The 15,439-nt window shown below is 51.3% G+C and overlaps 1 protein-coding gene across 3 annotated transcripts in view; it reads left to right on the forward strand.

The window, feature by feature from the left end:
* Window positions 1-15,439, forward strand: part of TCF20 (transcription factor 20) — a 109,619-nt gene that overhangs the window by 93,303 nt on the left and 877 nt on the right. For 2 of the 3 annotated variants that reach the window (XM_007189140.3, XM_057556339.1), the window contains 3 exons: window positions 1,132-1,225; window positions 9,128-9,177; window positions 10,264-10,391. In XM_007189140.3, the coding sequence (XP_007189202.2) occupies window positions 1,132-1,225; window positions 9,128-9,177; window positions 10,264-10,347 (228 nt within the window). In that variant the 3' untranslated portion in view covers window positions 10,348-10,391. The remainder of the gene's footprint in view (window positions 1-1,131; window positions 1,226-9,127; window positions 9,178-10,263; window positions 10,392-15,439) is intronic. The other variant, XM_007189141.3, reaches the window with a different exon arrangement.

A 15,439-nucleotide genomic window follows, 5' to 3' on the forward strand; every position in this document is an offset into this window, starting at 1 on the left:
CGTCAGCATCAGCGTTAGGGAAGCTTGATCCAGCTCCCTGTCACCCTGCTCCTGCTGCTGTGAGTTGGAGGTGTTCATTCCATGGCACTGTCCAGGGGGGCTTCACTTCACTAGGTGAGGCATTCCTGACTGCTGCAGGCCTGCAAGCCACACAGACCCTGGTAGGCTGACATCCCAGACAAAAGAGAAAAGAGGGAAGGGCGCCCTTTGGTCGCTTTGTCCCAGGAAGGGTGCAGTATGTGTTGGGGAGTCATTTTCCACAAGTGTAACTGCTTATGGAGCACTTTTATTTTCCCTAGAATCAGGAACAAGTGTCTGTATCATTCAGGTAGCCTTAGCTGTGTGTCCTCGGCCACCAGAAGGGTCTGCATCTTTCCTCAGTAGGGCCAGTGTGGTTTTTCCAAGTATGATTATTGTCGACAGGACACAGGACTGAGCGCTCATGGCAGCCGCATCACATGATAGAGATGTGCCCCACTTTACGAAAACCTGACTGAAGAAGGAGGAGCATCTCAATTACAGAATAATGTCTCAGCCAGAAATTCATGGCAGGTTTCCTAGTGCCTTTAAAATAGGATTTGTGTGTAAAAATACCGTTTGCACACAGGAGCCCATATTTTCTGAAAAGAGAAATATACTTGTATTGGGCATTTGGGATAAGCAGAATAAAAATAAAATCTTCTTATGAAAATAAAAACTAGAAACCAAATTCTACTTTTAATTCTAAAAGGTTTATATATAACTCTACTATCGTACCCTCTTCTCCTACCCCAGACTTCCACAGCAGAAATAGATGGGCAAGATCTGTAGGCAGTTCACCATAATGGTGAGGACTGAGGAAAGGACAGGCAGGCTCGCAGGCGGGTGGACAATGGGCACACCAAGGGCAGGGCTGGGTGCTGTTTGATTTATTTGTGAACATTTGTAAGGCCTGGCCTAAAACATTACTGCTGGATCCCTTGCATGGTGTGGTCAGTGAGTGGTGGTTAGAAATTGACAGCCCGTCCTGCTGCCAGACTCCTGTAACCACAGAGACATGCGCTGAGGTCTGACCCATGGGGTCTGGGGAAGGCCTGGGGGAGAGGGGTGAGGTTGGGATGCTGACATGCCTGACTTCTTCCTTCCTTTCAGAAATGTTCCCACTGCCAGGAGGCGGGCGCCACCTTGGGCTGCTACAACAAAGGCTGCTCCTTCCGATACCATTACCCGTGTGCCATTGACGCAGGTAAGATGGGACCACAGACCCTTGTTCAGAGCATCCGAAGGGTAGGAAATAACATTTTGATTCTCTCTTTATAGTTCTTTTTGTCTCTTCTGACCTTGTTCTGGTTTGTAAATTCTGAAGGAATGCAGAGAAGATAATAAAAAGGAGTTAAATGGGGTGATATTTTTTATAAATTTTATAATTCACAAAAGATTTACCTATTTAAGTGTACAATTAAATGATTTTTACCATTATATTCACAGAGTTGTGCAAGCACCATCACGATTAATTTTAGAGCATTTTCATCACGTCTTAAACTACTGCCTGTTGGTGGTCTCTCTCTCACCCCCAGCCCCTGGCAACTACTAATCTACTTTCTATCTCTGTGGATTTGCCTTTTCTGGCCATTTCATGTAAATGGAATCACACAATATGTGGTCTTTGTGATGGGTTTCGTGTGACTTATCTTCCTGTTTCTCTGGTTTATCCACATCGCAGCATGTGTTAGTACTTCATTGGTTTTATTTTCTAACAATATTTTATTGTAAGGATATACCATATTTTATCATTCTTCACTTGATACACGTTTAGGTTTTCCACTTTTGTATTATTATACAGTAATAATACAAAATAATGCTGTTGTGAACATTCACAGACAAGTCCTTGTGTGGACTAAATGTTTTCATTTCTCTTGGGTATAAACCTAGGAGTGGAATTACTGGGTCATATGGTAACTCTATGTGTAACCATTTGAGGAACTGTCAGACTGTCTTCCAAAGTGGCTGCACCATTTTACATCCCTCCAGCAGTGTGTGAGGGTTCCAGTTTCTCCACATCCTCACCAACACTTGTTTTTATGTCTTTTTTATTATGGCCATCCCAGTGGGCAAGAAGTGGTATCTCATTGTGATTTGGGTTTGCACTTCCCTGTCAGCTAATGATATTGAGCATCTTTGGTGAAGTTCAATTTATCTGTTTTTCTTTTGCCATTTATGCTCTTTGTTGTTTGTTGCTTTTCTTATATTTAAGAAGCCATTGCATAATCCAAAATCACAAAGATTTTATGCCTATGTTTTCTCCTAAGAGTTTTATAGTTTTAGCCCTTACACAGGTCTTTGATCCATTTTGAGTTAATTTTTGTATGTGGTGTGAAGTAGGGGTCCAGTTCATTTCTTTCCATATGGATTCCAGTTGTCCCAGCACCATTTGTAGAAAAGACTACTCTTTTCTCATTCGATGACCTTTGTCGAAAACCAGTTGACCATAGATGTATGGACCTATTTCTGGACTCTCTCCAGTACCGCACCGTCTTGTTTACTGTAGCTTTGTAGTAGATTTTGAAATTGGGAAGTGTGAATCCTCCGACTTTGTTCCTTTTTTTTTCAAGATTGTTTTGGCTATTCTGGGTCCTTTGCTGTTCTATATGAATTTTAGGATCAGCTTATCCATTTCTGAGGGGGGTGGGATTGCATTGAATCTGCAGATTAGGTTAGGAGTTGTCACCATCTTATAAAAAAAAAAATAGTGTGTCCTCCAACCCATGATCATGGGGTGTCTGTCTTTCCATTTACTTCAGTTTTTAATTTCTTTCAACAGTGTTTTGTAATTTTCACAGTACACATTTTGCACCTTTTTTATTAAATTTATTCCTAAGTATTTTATTATTTTTGGTGTGGTTATAAATGGAATTGTTTTCTTAATTCAATTTTCAGATTGTTCACTGTGAGTGTATAGAAATATAATTGATTTTGGTGTATTGATCTTGTATTCTGGAACTTTGCTCCACTCACTGATTAGTTCTAATAGTTATTTAGCGGATTTCTATATACAAGATGTGTCATCTGTGAGTAGATTGTTTTACTTCTTCCTTTCCAATCAGATGCCTTTTCTTTTCTTTGCCTAGTTGCCTGGCTAGACCTTCTAGATAATGTTGGATAGAAGTGGCAAGAGCTGGGACTTCACTGGCAGTCCAGTGGTTAAGACTTCGCCTTCCAGTGCAGGGGGTGCAGTTCGATCCCTGATCGGGGAACTAGGATCCCACATGCCTCGAGGCCAAAAAAACAAAACATAAAACAGAAGCAATATTGTAACAAATTCAATAAAGACTTTAAGAATGGTCCACAGCCAGAAAAAAAAAAAAAAAAGGAAGAAGAAATGGCAAGAGCTGACATCCTGTCTTGTTTCTGACCTATTATGATGATAGCTGTGGGCTTTTCATAGATGTTCTTGATGCAACTGAAGAGGTTCCTTTCTGTTCCTAGTTTGCTGTGTGTTTTTATCGTGAACTGGTGTTGGGTTTTATCAAACCTTTTTTCCAGGTCTCTGGAGATGATCAGAGCAGTGTTTTGCAGTGTGATAACTGTTGAAAGAAGGACACCTTTTGTCTGAGAAGTGCCATCCAATGAGCAGTGCAGAAGACTGGAGTTCTGACTCAGAGCTTCAAGCAGCCTGGGAAATCCTCTTTCTTCCTCCTGACTTTTGGCTTTTTGTTGATTGTTTTCACCAGTTACTTTCTGAGCATCAGATGGGTCTGAGACCTTCACCTAGCAGGTTCTCATGCTTTCAGTCAGGATGGAGGAAGAGAAAATGGGAAGACAAACGAGAGTGCTCAAATGGCCTGGTGGCTGACCAGGTGATGGGAGCAGGTACAGAGGCGTAAAGCACGTGGAGTCGGATCCAATAGGCCTGGGAGGAATCTGAGTTCCTCTCGACCACCCTTCCTCCCAGCGCTCCTGACGTTTGCTTAAGCGTGTCCCCCTGCCTTTCACATCCTTCTCATTGCCCCTCCTTTCCTCCTCCCTCTTTTCTTTCCAGGTTTCTGTAGGGGGTGCAGCTAAAAAAAAACAAGAAAGGGAATTCCCTGATGGTCCAGTGGTTAGGATTCCGGGCTTTCACTGCTGGGGGCCTGGATTTGATCCCTGGTCAGGAACTAAGATCCTGCCAAGCCACACAGTGTGGCGAAAAAAAAAAGAAAGAAAGGTACAGAAAGATAATGCTTATGCCAAAGTTAGATTCTCATGAAAGTTTGTTTGCATGTGCTGAAGGGCAGCTGGTGGCCAGGGTGCCGTGTGACCAGAGGGATAAGTGGGCAGTAAGAAGAGAGCCTTGAGGGCTTCCCTGGTGGCGCAGTGGTTAAGAATCCGCCTGCCAATGCAGGGGACACGGGTTCGAGCCCTGGCCCGGGAAGATCCCACATACCACGGAGCAACTAAGCCCGTGTGCCACAACTACTGAGGCTGTGCTCTAGAGCCCGCGAGCCACAACTACTGAGTCCATGTGCTACAACTACTGAAGCCCATGCGCCTAGAGCCCGTGCTCCGCAACAAGAGAAACCACCACAATGAGAAGCCCGCGCACCACAACGAAGAGTAGACCCCGCTCACCGCAGCTAGAGAAAGCCCGCGTGCGGCAATGAAGACCCAACACAGCCAAAAATAAATAAATAAATAAATTTATTAAATTAAAAAAAAAAAAAGCCTTGAAATGTCAGTTCAGGGAGTTTGGGTTTCAGTCTGTCCCTTCCATCCTCTGTCCTCCTCTACATGTTTACTTGTTGAGTCTGAGCTGTAATTCACCCTGGGTCGTGGTCTGGCATGCTCTATAGAACAGCCGTTAAATCCTTCTCTCTCAGAAGCCCAACCACTGCCTTTTCTCATTTTCATGATACTGCCCAGGGTTACATCAGAACGTTTTGTTTCTTTCTCTAGTTTAAGCTTCGTGGTTTTTAATGAAGATGTTCAAGTTCTGGGTTTTCGGCAGTTGTGCGTAAGTCTTTTGTGGGGAATGCTGCAGGCATTGGCTTTCCCCGTCGGTGGGCGGTGAGAGGTGGTCTCCTGCACGGAGGCTCTGCCCGGCAGCCTCAGGTGAGCAGCAGGCAGGAGCCTCGTCCCCCCCGCGAGCGTGCTCCCTGTGTGCACACGGGGCACCTGCCTTCAGGTACAGTTTCTCCAGGGGTTGAGTGGAGTCGCTCGGTAGAACTTGCTGCGGTGAGGGAATGTTCTAGATCTGTACTCTCCAATACAGTAGCCACAAGCCACGTGTGACCACTGAGCGCTTTGGACGGTGGCTAGTGGGAATGAGGGACTGAGCTTTTTCTTTCGTTTAGACTCCCATGGCCATGTGCAGCTGGCAGATGGAACGCCCTGCTCTAGCCCAGGCGCTGGGGGTCCTTCGGGACAGGCACTGGGCTCTCCTCCCTCAAGTGGAGGCCCTCCAGCGCACACCGCCAGCAGGGAAGCAGGGCCTGCTCTACCAGCTGAGTGTTAGGAAGCAAAGGACTTCCTTGTCACTCTGTTTGAGCCTGCCTTGCGTGGCCTGCCCAGATAAGTTGGTAACGTCTCTGTTTGGCAGAAGTTGGTGGCCGAGTATCCAGGGAGAGGGAGGCTGTCTGGGTCGGGGCCTTGGCCCTCTGGCTTTGCTGTCCCAGCAGCTGCACACTGCTCCTCCATGCGGAGCTGGGACCAAAGAAGCAGCTTAACAAGGTGACCGTGTCTTGGGCATTTGTTGGTCTCTTGGATGACCTGAGTCACAGTGACCCAGAGCCTGCACTGCTCTGTGTAGCTTGCTGCTTGTATTTATCCCACATAGTCTTCTCAGGAATTCTGTTCTATATGTAATGGATCTTTGTATCCAGGAAAGGCATTCATTGATTGACTTTCTTTCTAGTTACAATAAAAATAAGTCCCTGAGTTTGAGTCCCCCATCTCTGTATGGAGTAAGGAACAGTTTGGCATTTTCATCTCTGCCTTGCTGCCAGCTGCCCAAACCTTAGAGAGCTGTTCATAACGAAGGGAAAACTTTTATCACCAGGGACATCGCCATGGAAACATGAGGATCTGTGGCTCCTGCAGCGTTTCCCCTTCCTAATAGTGATTGCGCATTTGTGACATCACAGTTTGCTGTGTTGTGCTGCCTGTTATGTCACAGGCACAGGATTTGTCTCCAGGTGGGAGAATGCAGTAATAAGAACATGAGCGCTGTTTTTAAAAAAAAAAAAAAGATTTAATGTATTTAATGCAATGAGCCACAACAATTAATACCAAAGGAAAAAAGAGCTGTGGTAGCTCATTTATAATCCCACTGTGCATGTAGAATCTTGCCTAGAGGGGCTTTTTCTTTTACCCTCATGAGGAAACACAGCTGGGAATTTCACTTCTGTAGCCACCCTTCCAGCAGCATTTTAAAGCTGCTCTCTCCGCTGCTGACTTTGATTTTGCGGCAGTGGGTTCAGAGCCCCAGATGGGTCATATGAAAGAAGTGGTGGTCTGGCCTCTCCCTGGAGAGGAGCTCTCTGCATCACAGGGCCTTGCTCCTGCCCTCTTTTTCCCCTCCTTCGGCCCCAGGAGCTGAGGCTGCCTCTCAGCGAGGTGGGGTGAGGCTGGCAGGTCCCTGAGTCCCAGCCTGGATTTTGCCATTATGAGTACTAAGCGTAGCTCTGAGGAGATTGTAGCTGAGTTGGAGACTGTCGGGGCTTGGCAGATCCAAAGGACGCTAGACATCCTTTCGTTTTCTCCCTTCCCGGGCTCACCATCCTCAGCATGGGGTATATATGGGTGCATGTGGGTATCTGAAGCTCCACATAGCTTGTTATGAGGAGCTCAGCAGAGTCCTCTGCCTTTAAGCCTAAAGAGAGGACTCAAAGTGGAACACTGTTCTGGGGTGCTGATGTTTGTGCCTGGAAGCCACCCTGCCGACTAGACAAGCTGGTGAGTCTGTTCCAGCCTGCATGATGATCCAGCCGTTGACTCTGACCTCACTGTGGGGAAGTGCTGACCAGGCCCTCTGCACAGTGCGGGATGTTGCCAGGGGCTTAAAGGAATCAAACGAGAGGCTGGCGGGCCGGCAGTATGGGGCCAGGCGCCTGTCCAGAGCCCTCAGGAGAGCTTTTACTGCACTTCCTGCCACTCTTGGCTCTTCCCCAGCAGAGCCTGGCTGGAGGCAGCCCAGGAGAGGCTCCCCGGCCCCTTGCAGGTGTCTAAGCCCTCCAGCTGTGGTTCTCACCCTGCCAGGAGCAGGAAGTGCAGTTCCTGATGCCCGGTGGACATGACGAGAACGGGGACAGCCCCTGCCTGCTCGGGAGGCCTAGCCAAAAGGTGCACCCCGTCTCGTAGATTTGTTTCGGAGACTTCCATTCCCAGGAGTACCTGGCATTAGTTCCAAGTTGCCTGTAGTGTTTACTTACATTGTTTTATTTCTTCTTTTTAACTTTGAGGGAACATGTTTCCTAGCTTTAAGCATGTTTTACTAATGGTCCATCACAGCTGGTCACTGTTCTGTGGCAGTGAGGGGACCTGAGCCACCTCTGCCTTTCTGATGGCATCTTTTCCAGCTAACACGGCCCCCCTCCTTATTTCTGTAAACCCCTGTGGTGTAAGGGTGGCCTTTCCCCCCGCCCCCGTGGCCTGTGCTGTTTCTCTTTGGCCCAAACTATAGACTCTGCCAGCATGCTCTGCTGCCACAGCCCAGGTAAGGAGAAGGTGCTTCCCTCGAGCTCCAGCTGTCCGTCTCCTGCTGTTCGTGAGCTCTCTGGCAGATTGGAGCAGCAGGAGCCTCGGTCACACCATGTACTTGTGGGTTTTAAATTAACACATTTCATTTACTGCTGTGCTGTTTGCTTGGAGGGGGGAGGGGATGGGGATGCAAAGGTTAAGCAGGACTTGCTGTTTCTCGTGCCCCGAGGCTTGCCCCAGGCTTGCCCCGGGAACTGTGAAGACTAAACCCATCCGACCCTAGAGATTCTAGGACTCCAGAAGGGGAGGTGGCTTAGCCAAATTAGGAAAGGGTCTTTATTTATTTAAGATTATAGAGGACCTCAAAAGTTTCCATTTGTGTGCTCCCTTGCTTATTACTGTTTCACTTGAAATCTGTGGGTACACAGGCCACTAATCTGGACCTCACTTTAAACCTGAGTTAAATTGTAAATTTAACAAGGCTAAGTACCACGGCCGCCTCCTGCCTTGGTGCCTGGGAGCTCTCTGAGAATGTGTGATCAATATTTATTAACATTCTGCCACTGCATCTCGCACCAGCGACCTGGCTGTCCGTCTTTGGGAGCTGTGGTGTGCAGAGTGAGCTCGTAATAATTCGGTTTCCTCGCCCTGCTCCACGCACGACGCTTGTGCCGCAGAGCACAACGCCCCTGGAGGCAGGTGCGCGTCCTTGCCGTCATGGAGGATGTGTCACCGTGTTAACAGCTGGAATGAGTGATTTTCCTCCAAGGATTAATCGCCCCCTCATGGGATTTCACATTCCTCTGAAGCATTTAGCAGGGATTATGGAGCTTCTGCAGTGTGTCCATGGGTTGTGTGTGGGGCAAGGGTGGAAGCAGGGCTCACGGGCCTGGCCTCCTTGCTGTCTCTGACCTGTGACTCTCCACAGAGGAGAAAAGATGCCTCCAGATTCAAAGTGTTTTCACAAGGAAGCTTTGGCGTGGGCCTGTGGAATGGCCTTAGCCTAAGATAAGGAATTTTTAAAATAATATTTATTGGAGATTGTTTCTGATGATTAGAATAATAGAATATGATCAAGGAAATACAGAAAAAATAAAGAAAATTAAAATCACCTATAATCTTACTATCCAAAGAGAACCACTGTCATATTTTGGTAGATTTCCTTTGTCCTTTTTTATGCATATAAAACATTTTGGTAAAATTGGGATTGTACTTGTACATTTACGTATCCTGGTTTTTTGAGCAATTTGCATTGTGTTCACTATTCTGAAACATTTAACGTTGGACTGACGTTCCACCATGTTGAGGTGCCATAGCTTATTGGGGTGTCTTGCGTGTTTTCCTATTAGAAATCGTAGTGTGGAGACCTCTTATCTCCATGTGTCACCCTGTCTGTCCTGGCCAGCGTGGCCCCATGCCCCTCAGGCTGTGCCGCACGCCAGGCTCCTCCTGACTGTCCCCTTCTGTCTTGCAGATTGTTTGCTCCATGAGGAGAACTTCTCGGTGAGATGCCCCAAGCACAAGGTGAGTCAGAGCCTGCAGAGCCTGTGCTCCCCGCAGGACTTGGGGGTGGCGGCGGGGCTCCTCCTGAAAGACCTGGAGACCAGACATTGCAGAGTCACGGCCACACCACCAGGGCCCAGGCTGCCGGGCTGCTGGGCTGCCGAGCACTCCTGGCCCCGGAAGGGCCGAGATGCACATGGGAGGGAGCCCCGTGGCGTGGGGTCGGCACCCATGGGGTGGCGCAGCTGGGGAGAAAGATGTTTGTCTGTTAAGAAAAATTGGAAGAGAAACACACACAACTCCTGGTTTCCCCCGCAGTTGAGTGAAACCCCAGATCACAGATTGGCGTGAGGCGAGATTGGTTGTAGGTCTAGGTACATAAGCACAGGTGTCTTCCCAGACTAAAGAGAGTTGACTCCAGGCTTTTGGGGAAACTCACAGTCTCCTCCAGGTTTTACTTCAGCTGAAGCAGGTGGTGTCTGCAGCTGATTGAGGAGGTGGTCACTTGGTCACCTCTTAAATTTAGGAAAGGAACGAAGATGGGGGCGGGGGTGTGTGTGAATGGCCTGTTTCCAAGACACCACATGCGAGTGTGGAGACGGGAGGGCGTGGAAAAAGGGACCCGAGGGAAGGACTGGGATGGTGGAGACCCGCCACCTGGCAGTCCCTGCAGCGGCGACTCTCCTCCAGCTGAGGTCACACTGACCCCTGGTGGCCACTGGTGCTCACAGTCTTCAGTCTCTAAGTGGGGCCAGAAAGTACTAGAAAGAGGTCGTCCTGACAGCTCTGCCCTCAGAATGCTTCTGAAAGATGCTTACTTATGCTTTTCTTTAACAATTATTTCCCAGTATGGATCATAGGATCTTACAATTTTCTCTCCATTTTTTACTTAATTTACATGTTTTTATTTTTAAAAACTTTCCTTTTTTAATGGTCACATTTTACCTCAGAAGACCCTGTCTGAGTATCTCCTGTTTGTCACTCAGCACTGACTCTGCTTTTTCTTTCCTTTTCCATGTGCGTTCCTCTCCTCACCTCCGCCTACCCCGGCCCCCACGCTCGTTCTCTGTCCCTCCTGTCCTGTCTCCTTGGCTTTGCCGGCGTCAGCCTCCCCTCCCGTGCCCTCTCCCCCACTTGCAGAACAAGACAGCGAAAGGCAGCCTCAGCACAGAGCAGTCGGAGCGGGGGTGAGGGGGGCAGTGTGCTCGTGGGAATGGAAAGTACAGCAAGCACAGGTGAGTCGGGGCTGCCACCCCTGCCGGACTCCGAATGGGTGTTGGGGCCTCTGCCTCCTGCTCGCCCCAGGCCAGGCTGCCCCACCGGCATTTAATCGCATGGACTCCAGCACCAGGTGGATTCAGTGTCTTTCCATCTGTTGCTCAGCTCCCCAGAATACGTGTGGAAAGGTGGCGTGGGGCTTTAAAATGGTCCCATCCTCCGCTGGGGTTCAGGCCTTGTGTGTGGAGTCCCCGGGGGCAGAACGCAGCTGGCTTCCGGGACGGAGCTTCTGGGGTGGGGGGGCTCTCGTGCCGGCAGCCCTTGCTCTTTCCCTGTCTCAGAAAGGCTTCTCGCCAGAGGCCTCTTCTTAATTTACTTAATATCTCTAAAGCTTATGATGGGTTCTCCTTTGAAAAACCAAAAATATCCCAGGTTTTGTTATTTGAAATCTTTTTTTTCCCCCAGGTCTATGAAGGATTCCTTTTCCTAGAAGTACAAAGGGAAGGAAAATCCCCTCAACGATTTAGTAGACTTAAGCATCCCATTTAACTTTACTTTTTAAAATCTCAGGAGGTTGAGTTGTGCTTTTTGTGAGTGTGTCGGGGGGGCTTGTGGTCCGGGCTGGCAGCGTGTGCCTGTGAGAGCAGGATTATGGGACTTGGGCCTCTAGAAGCAGCAGGACTGCGGTGCTCCCACTGCCTTCCTCACCTGCCCCGTCCTCACTGAGCAAAACAGATCATGAGAAGAAAAACCAAAATGTAACTTGGGGCACTTGCTTCTACAGGATGGGGTGGGGGGCTGGTTGTCTCAGACCTGTTCGTTAAGGGATTATTTCTCTGCAAGTGAGGGCATCTGTGTTTACTCCAGGCGTCTGAGACCCACACAGGTGTGCTAGGCCTGGCTCTCTGGGGCAGCACCGTGTGCCTGAGTCTCTGTGGAATGTTCCCTCCCCCTTGTTACAAGTTGGGGTGGGGGGTGTCTGCCTTTCTCTGGAATACCCAACAGTAATTTGAGGAAGAAACAGAATTCACCTCAGAATGTGGCAGTTTTCATCTGGGAAGTCACCTGTTTCTTAGGTGGGTCCCAGTACTGACCTCCAGAGAAGGCCCCTGCGCTGAGTGATGAGTCTCTGGGGCCAGTGGGGGTTACAGTGCTTCCTTGAGTGAGGACTTTGCACTCACACTTTTCTGTCTTGCTCTTCCAGGGAGTAGGGCTGGGAGTGGAGGGAGCAGAGCAGGGCGGGAGGGTGGGTCGTCACATGGAGCCCCGTGCACTTCTAGAACCCGCGGGGTCCACTGACCCTCAGGGCAAGCAGCAGTCTGGGTGGTTTTCAAGAATGTTTCTGTTGGCCCTTCTACTGTGTCTAGGCGGCTCTGCCACCTTCCTGGCTCAGGTGGTTAGGGCTGGGTTGTATAGGAGGCCACGTGGAATGTTCCTGGAAGGTCCAGGAAGAGCCAGTTAGGGAGAGAACCAACCGTTGGTTACTCAGTGCCTTTTGTTCCCGTCCTGGAATCCCAGCCCGTGTTTGAGAAAAAGAAGAACTCTGGGCCCTGGGCCTGGTGGGCAAATCTCCTCTTGGAAATTTTAATTTTGATCATCATCGCTTTTCTCTCTGCTCATTCTTGGGCTCTGGCAGCTGACAGAGCCCTTGGCTCTCGTGGGACAGTAAGCTTCATAGTTCATTCCTCAGAAGCTTGGTGTTATTGTTCCTGTTTATACAGAAGAAATGAGGCGCTGAGTGATTAAGTGGCGTGTCCCTCGGTTTGGGGTCGTTTCGAGTCTGTTGAGGTCAGACCTTCACCTCTTGGAGGGAAGGAATGGACATGCGCCTCTGGTCTCGTCCACCTTAACTGCTTGTCATCGAGTGCTTCCCCGCGAGGCTGGACCCGTCGTCCTGGGTTCGCGGTTCAGCAGTCACGTTGCAGGCCTTTGCTATCAGCCCTCTGCAGACTGTGCGGAAGCCCCAGTGATTGGGGACAGAGACGCAGCCCCCCACCTCAAGGAGCATTCGTCTCGGGGTCCGTGCTGAGGACACAGAGCCACCATCGTTGGGTCTCCCGACAAAGCAGGGAAGGGACAGTGATTGTACATGTGCATTCCGGTTCGTGGCGCCCCACTTTCTCACCCAGAGCGGTGTGCAAAGTGCTGTGTGACCAGGCTCAGGCCACTTAATGTCTCTGTGCTTCAGTTTTCCTTCTGTAAAAGGAGGGATAGCAATGGCCAGCCTTGTGAGGATTCAGTTAAGAAATGCTTCCACCGTGCCCAGTGCAGCCTGGCCTGGGGTGCGGCGTCAGCAAGCGCTGGGCGCACTGCCCTCTCATCCGTGCACAGGAGGAGCAGGAGGGTCAGAGCCGCAAATCGGACCCTGCAGCTGCCCTGTCTGGCAGAAAACCCCAGGGCTGGGGCAAGGAGATGTGAGTTCTAATCTCCCGCCACCATGTGAGGTACCTGGCGCTTGTCCCTCACCAGGCCAGCAGTGCCGCAGAGGACAGGTCCTCAGGCAGCCGTCCGTGGGCCGCCGCCTCCTCCCGGCTCTGTGGATGAGGGAGCCGTGTGGCTGGCCTCTGCCGCCCTCTCCCCGTGCTGAAGCCTCCCTGGCTCAGGGCAGCGAGTGGGCAGGGCTCTGACTGCGGAACCCCTCCCCCCGTCTTCCATTCTCATCTAAGTAAACAAGGAGACCCCACCCCCCAGGTCTCCCGATCCAGTGGGCAGGAAGTAGTAACCTCCATCCATCTGCTGCCTTGTCCTGGGTGCCAGGGGGTGCCAGCTGCACACAGCAGCCTCCCTGCCCTGGAGCTGGGCCTTCCCGAGCAGCTTCTGTGGTCGGAACGTCACCCAGCGGCCCGCGTGTGAACAGCGTCATGTCCCGGGGCTCCCCTTCCCTCCCACCCCAGCTCCGGCAGCCCCTCACTGCCTCCCACAACTGCAGCTCCGCTCAACTTCAGAGGTTCCCGTCCCCGGTAGGATTAAGTCCAGACTGCTCAGCACGCCTCTGAGGGCCCGTTGGAGTCTCCGGCGAGGCTCCTTCGGCTCCTCTGAGCTTCCTCCCGCAGAGCCCTGGTGCTCACGCTTAGCTCCCTGCGCTGGAACACTGTGCCTCCGTCTCTTCTCAGCTTCTGTGTCACTTCCTCACGGCAGCCTGCCAAGTCCTCTTGTCCCCACTCTGCAGCCTTCCTGGCATCATCACAGTCTCGAGTCATTTGTGTGTTCACGTATTGTCTGCATCTCCACTAGACTGTCTGCCCAGTCCTCAGGGACCGCTGTCTCCGTCCCGTCGTGCACTGGCCGGAGGGGGCACACGGCAGTCCCTGTCCTCGCAGGGCGGACAGCCGTGTTAAACAGAGGAGCACCTGCAGCCCAGGGAGGAGAGTGCTGACCTGATGGCGCCCGGGTGGGTACAGGTTGAGGACGAGGCCGCCCTCCACACCCTGGCCAGGTCCCGTGGGGCTGAGGGGGTGCCGCCTAGCCGCAGGTGGAGAGGGCAGCTTGGCCTCAGACACGGGAGGATTTGGAGGACAGACTGACCCGGCCCAGGTTCAGGCCACGGAGGTGAAGCTGAAGGGCAGCAGGAAGGAGGGTGACGAGGGCGGGGGTGTTGGAAGGCTTTGGCCCAGCGTGAAGTCCCGTTCGCCGGCAGCTGAACGTGCAGATGCCCTTTTACGGAGAAGAGTGCAGGTCCTCAGCACAGAGGGCCGCCCGCTCATTCACTGGCGCAGCGGCTCCACGCCTGCTCCGTGGCTCTGCCTGGGGTGCTGCCTTCTCAGCCACGTCCTGTGCGTTTGGATGGGGCCCACAACAATGGAGGCTCGAAGGCAGAGTCCCTGGGGCCCAAGCAGAGGAGCTTTGCTGGATGTGAGCCCCAGTCCCACTTCTAACCAGCCACGTGGCCTTGGGCCACGTGTGTCACCTCCCTCCGCTGCCTCATCTCCAAGATATGGGGGTCAGGCCTTTCAGTGTTACTGTGAAATAATGTCTATAAAGCTCCTAGCATAGTGCCTGGCCCCTACTAGGTGCTTAAAGAATTTTCTTCCCATTCTCCCTACTGAAGGAACAGTTTTGAGGAGCAACTGAGAAGTTAGGGTCCCATTACATTTCAGGGTATCATGTGTTTGGGCCAGTCTAGTATCAGACCCTGGGGAAGGTCCCTGCTGGAAAGGCTGGAAGACAAAGCCCCAGACGGGAGGTGCAGAAGGGCCGAGGCTGCCTGGACCACCAGGTCCCCCTGTGGCGCCAGGGGAGGAGCCCAGGGTCAGCAGCCTGCACAGCCCGCCGGCCAGGCAGACCCTGGTGCCGAGACAGCCTTCATTCTGAGGATGGGCGCTGGGCTGGGGCCTGCTGTTGTGAGTAATGAGCAGGATAGGAGTGCAGGCCCAAGACTGTGCCAAGCACTGGGGAGAGGGCAAACCCTGCCCTGTCCCTCCCTCCACCAGCAGGGTTTTGCAGGATATGCATGGCAGCTGTCCTCTGTCCTCGCCTGAGAAGGCTGCTTCTCCCCGCTTTCCTGGCAGCCTTAGCCTCAGGAAACCAGAGTGAGGAGTGGAGAGTGTCCGTGCTGGGGGAGGGGGAAGCATGGACCACATAGGTGGGGCCAGAGCCACCATCAGTGCTGGGGAAGCCACACTGTGGCCGGGGTGTCCTGAGGATGGCTCAGCCGCTGGCCCGCGTCCCCAGGGCCTCCAGCTGGAGTCCCGGGGTTTGCTTTTACCTGAGAGGGTGGCGACATTGTCCTGCTGTCTCTGTGAGTCTCTTCCTGTTTATCCATGTTTTCTGTCATGCAGTTAGGAATCTCTTTATGGCTCGTGCACACAGACCAGTCTAAACTATTTTGCGTATTAGTAAGTTTTGTGGAAACAGAAAAGGGGATAGTGGTGTCTGGGTTTTCTTGAGGTTTATTGGTTGGAGGAGGGCACCAAAGCGGGTTTGAGGAAGAAGCAAGGTGAGCCCTCCGACACACACACACACTTTCCAAGAGTGCTGTGATTGGCAGAAAGGTGAGGGTGCCACCACTCTTGGCTTCTGGCGTAATTTTTCTGGATTGAACTCCTTGGAAACTGCTGTCTCTCTC

The sequence above is a fragment of the Balaenoptera acutorostrata genome, chromosome 11 (genome assembly GCF_949987535.1).
Source record: "Balaenoptera acutorostrata chromosome 11, mBalAcu1.1, whole genome shotgun sequence".
Classification (NCBI taxonomy): domain Eukaryota; kingdom Metazoa; phylum Chordata; class Mammalia; order Artiodactyla; family Balaenopteridae; genus Balaenoptera; species Balaenoptera acutorostrata.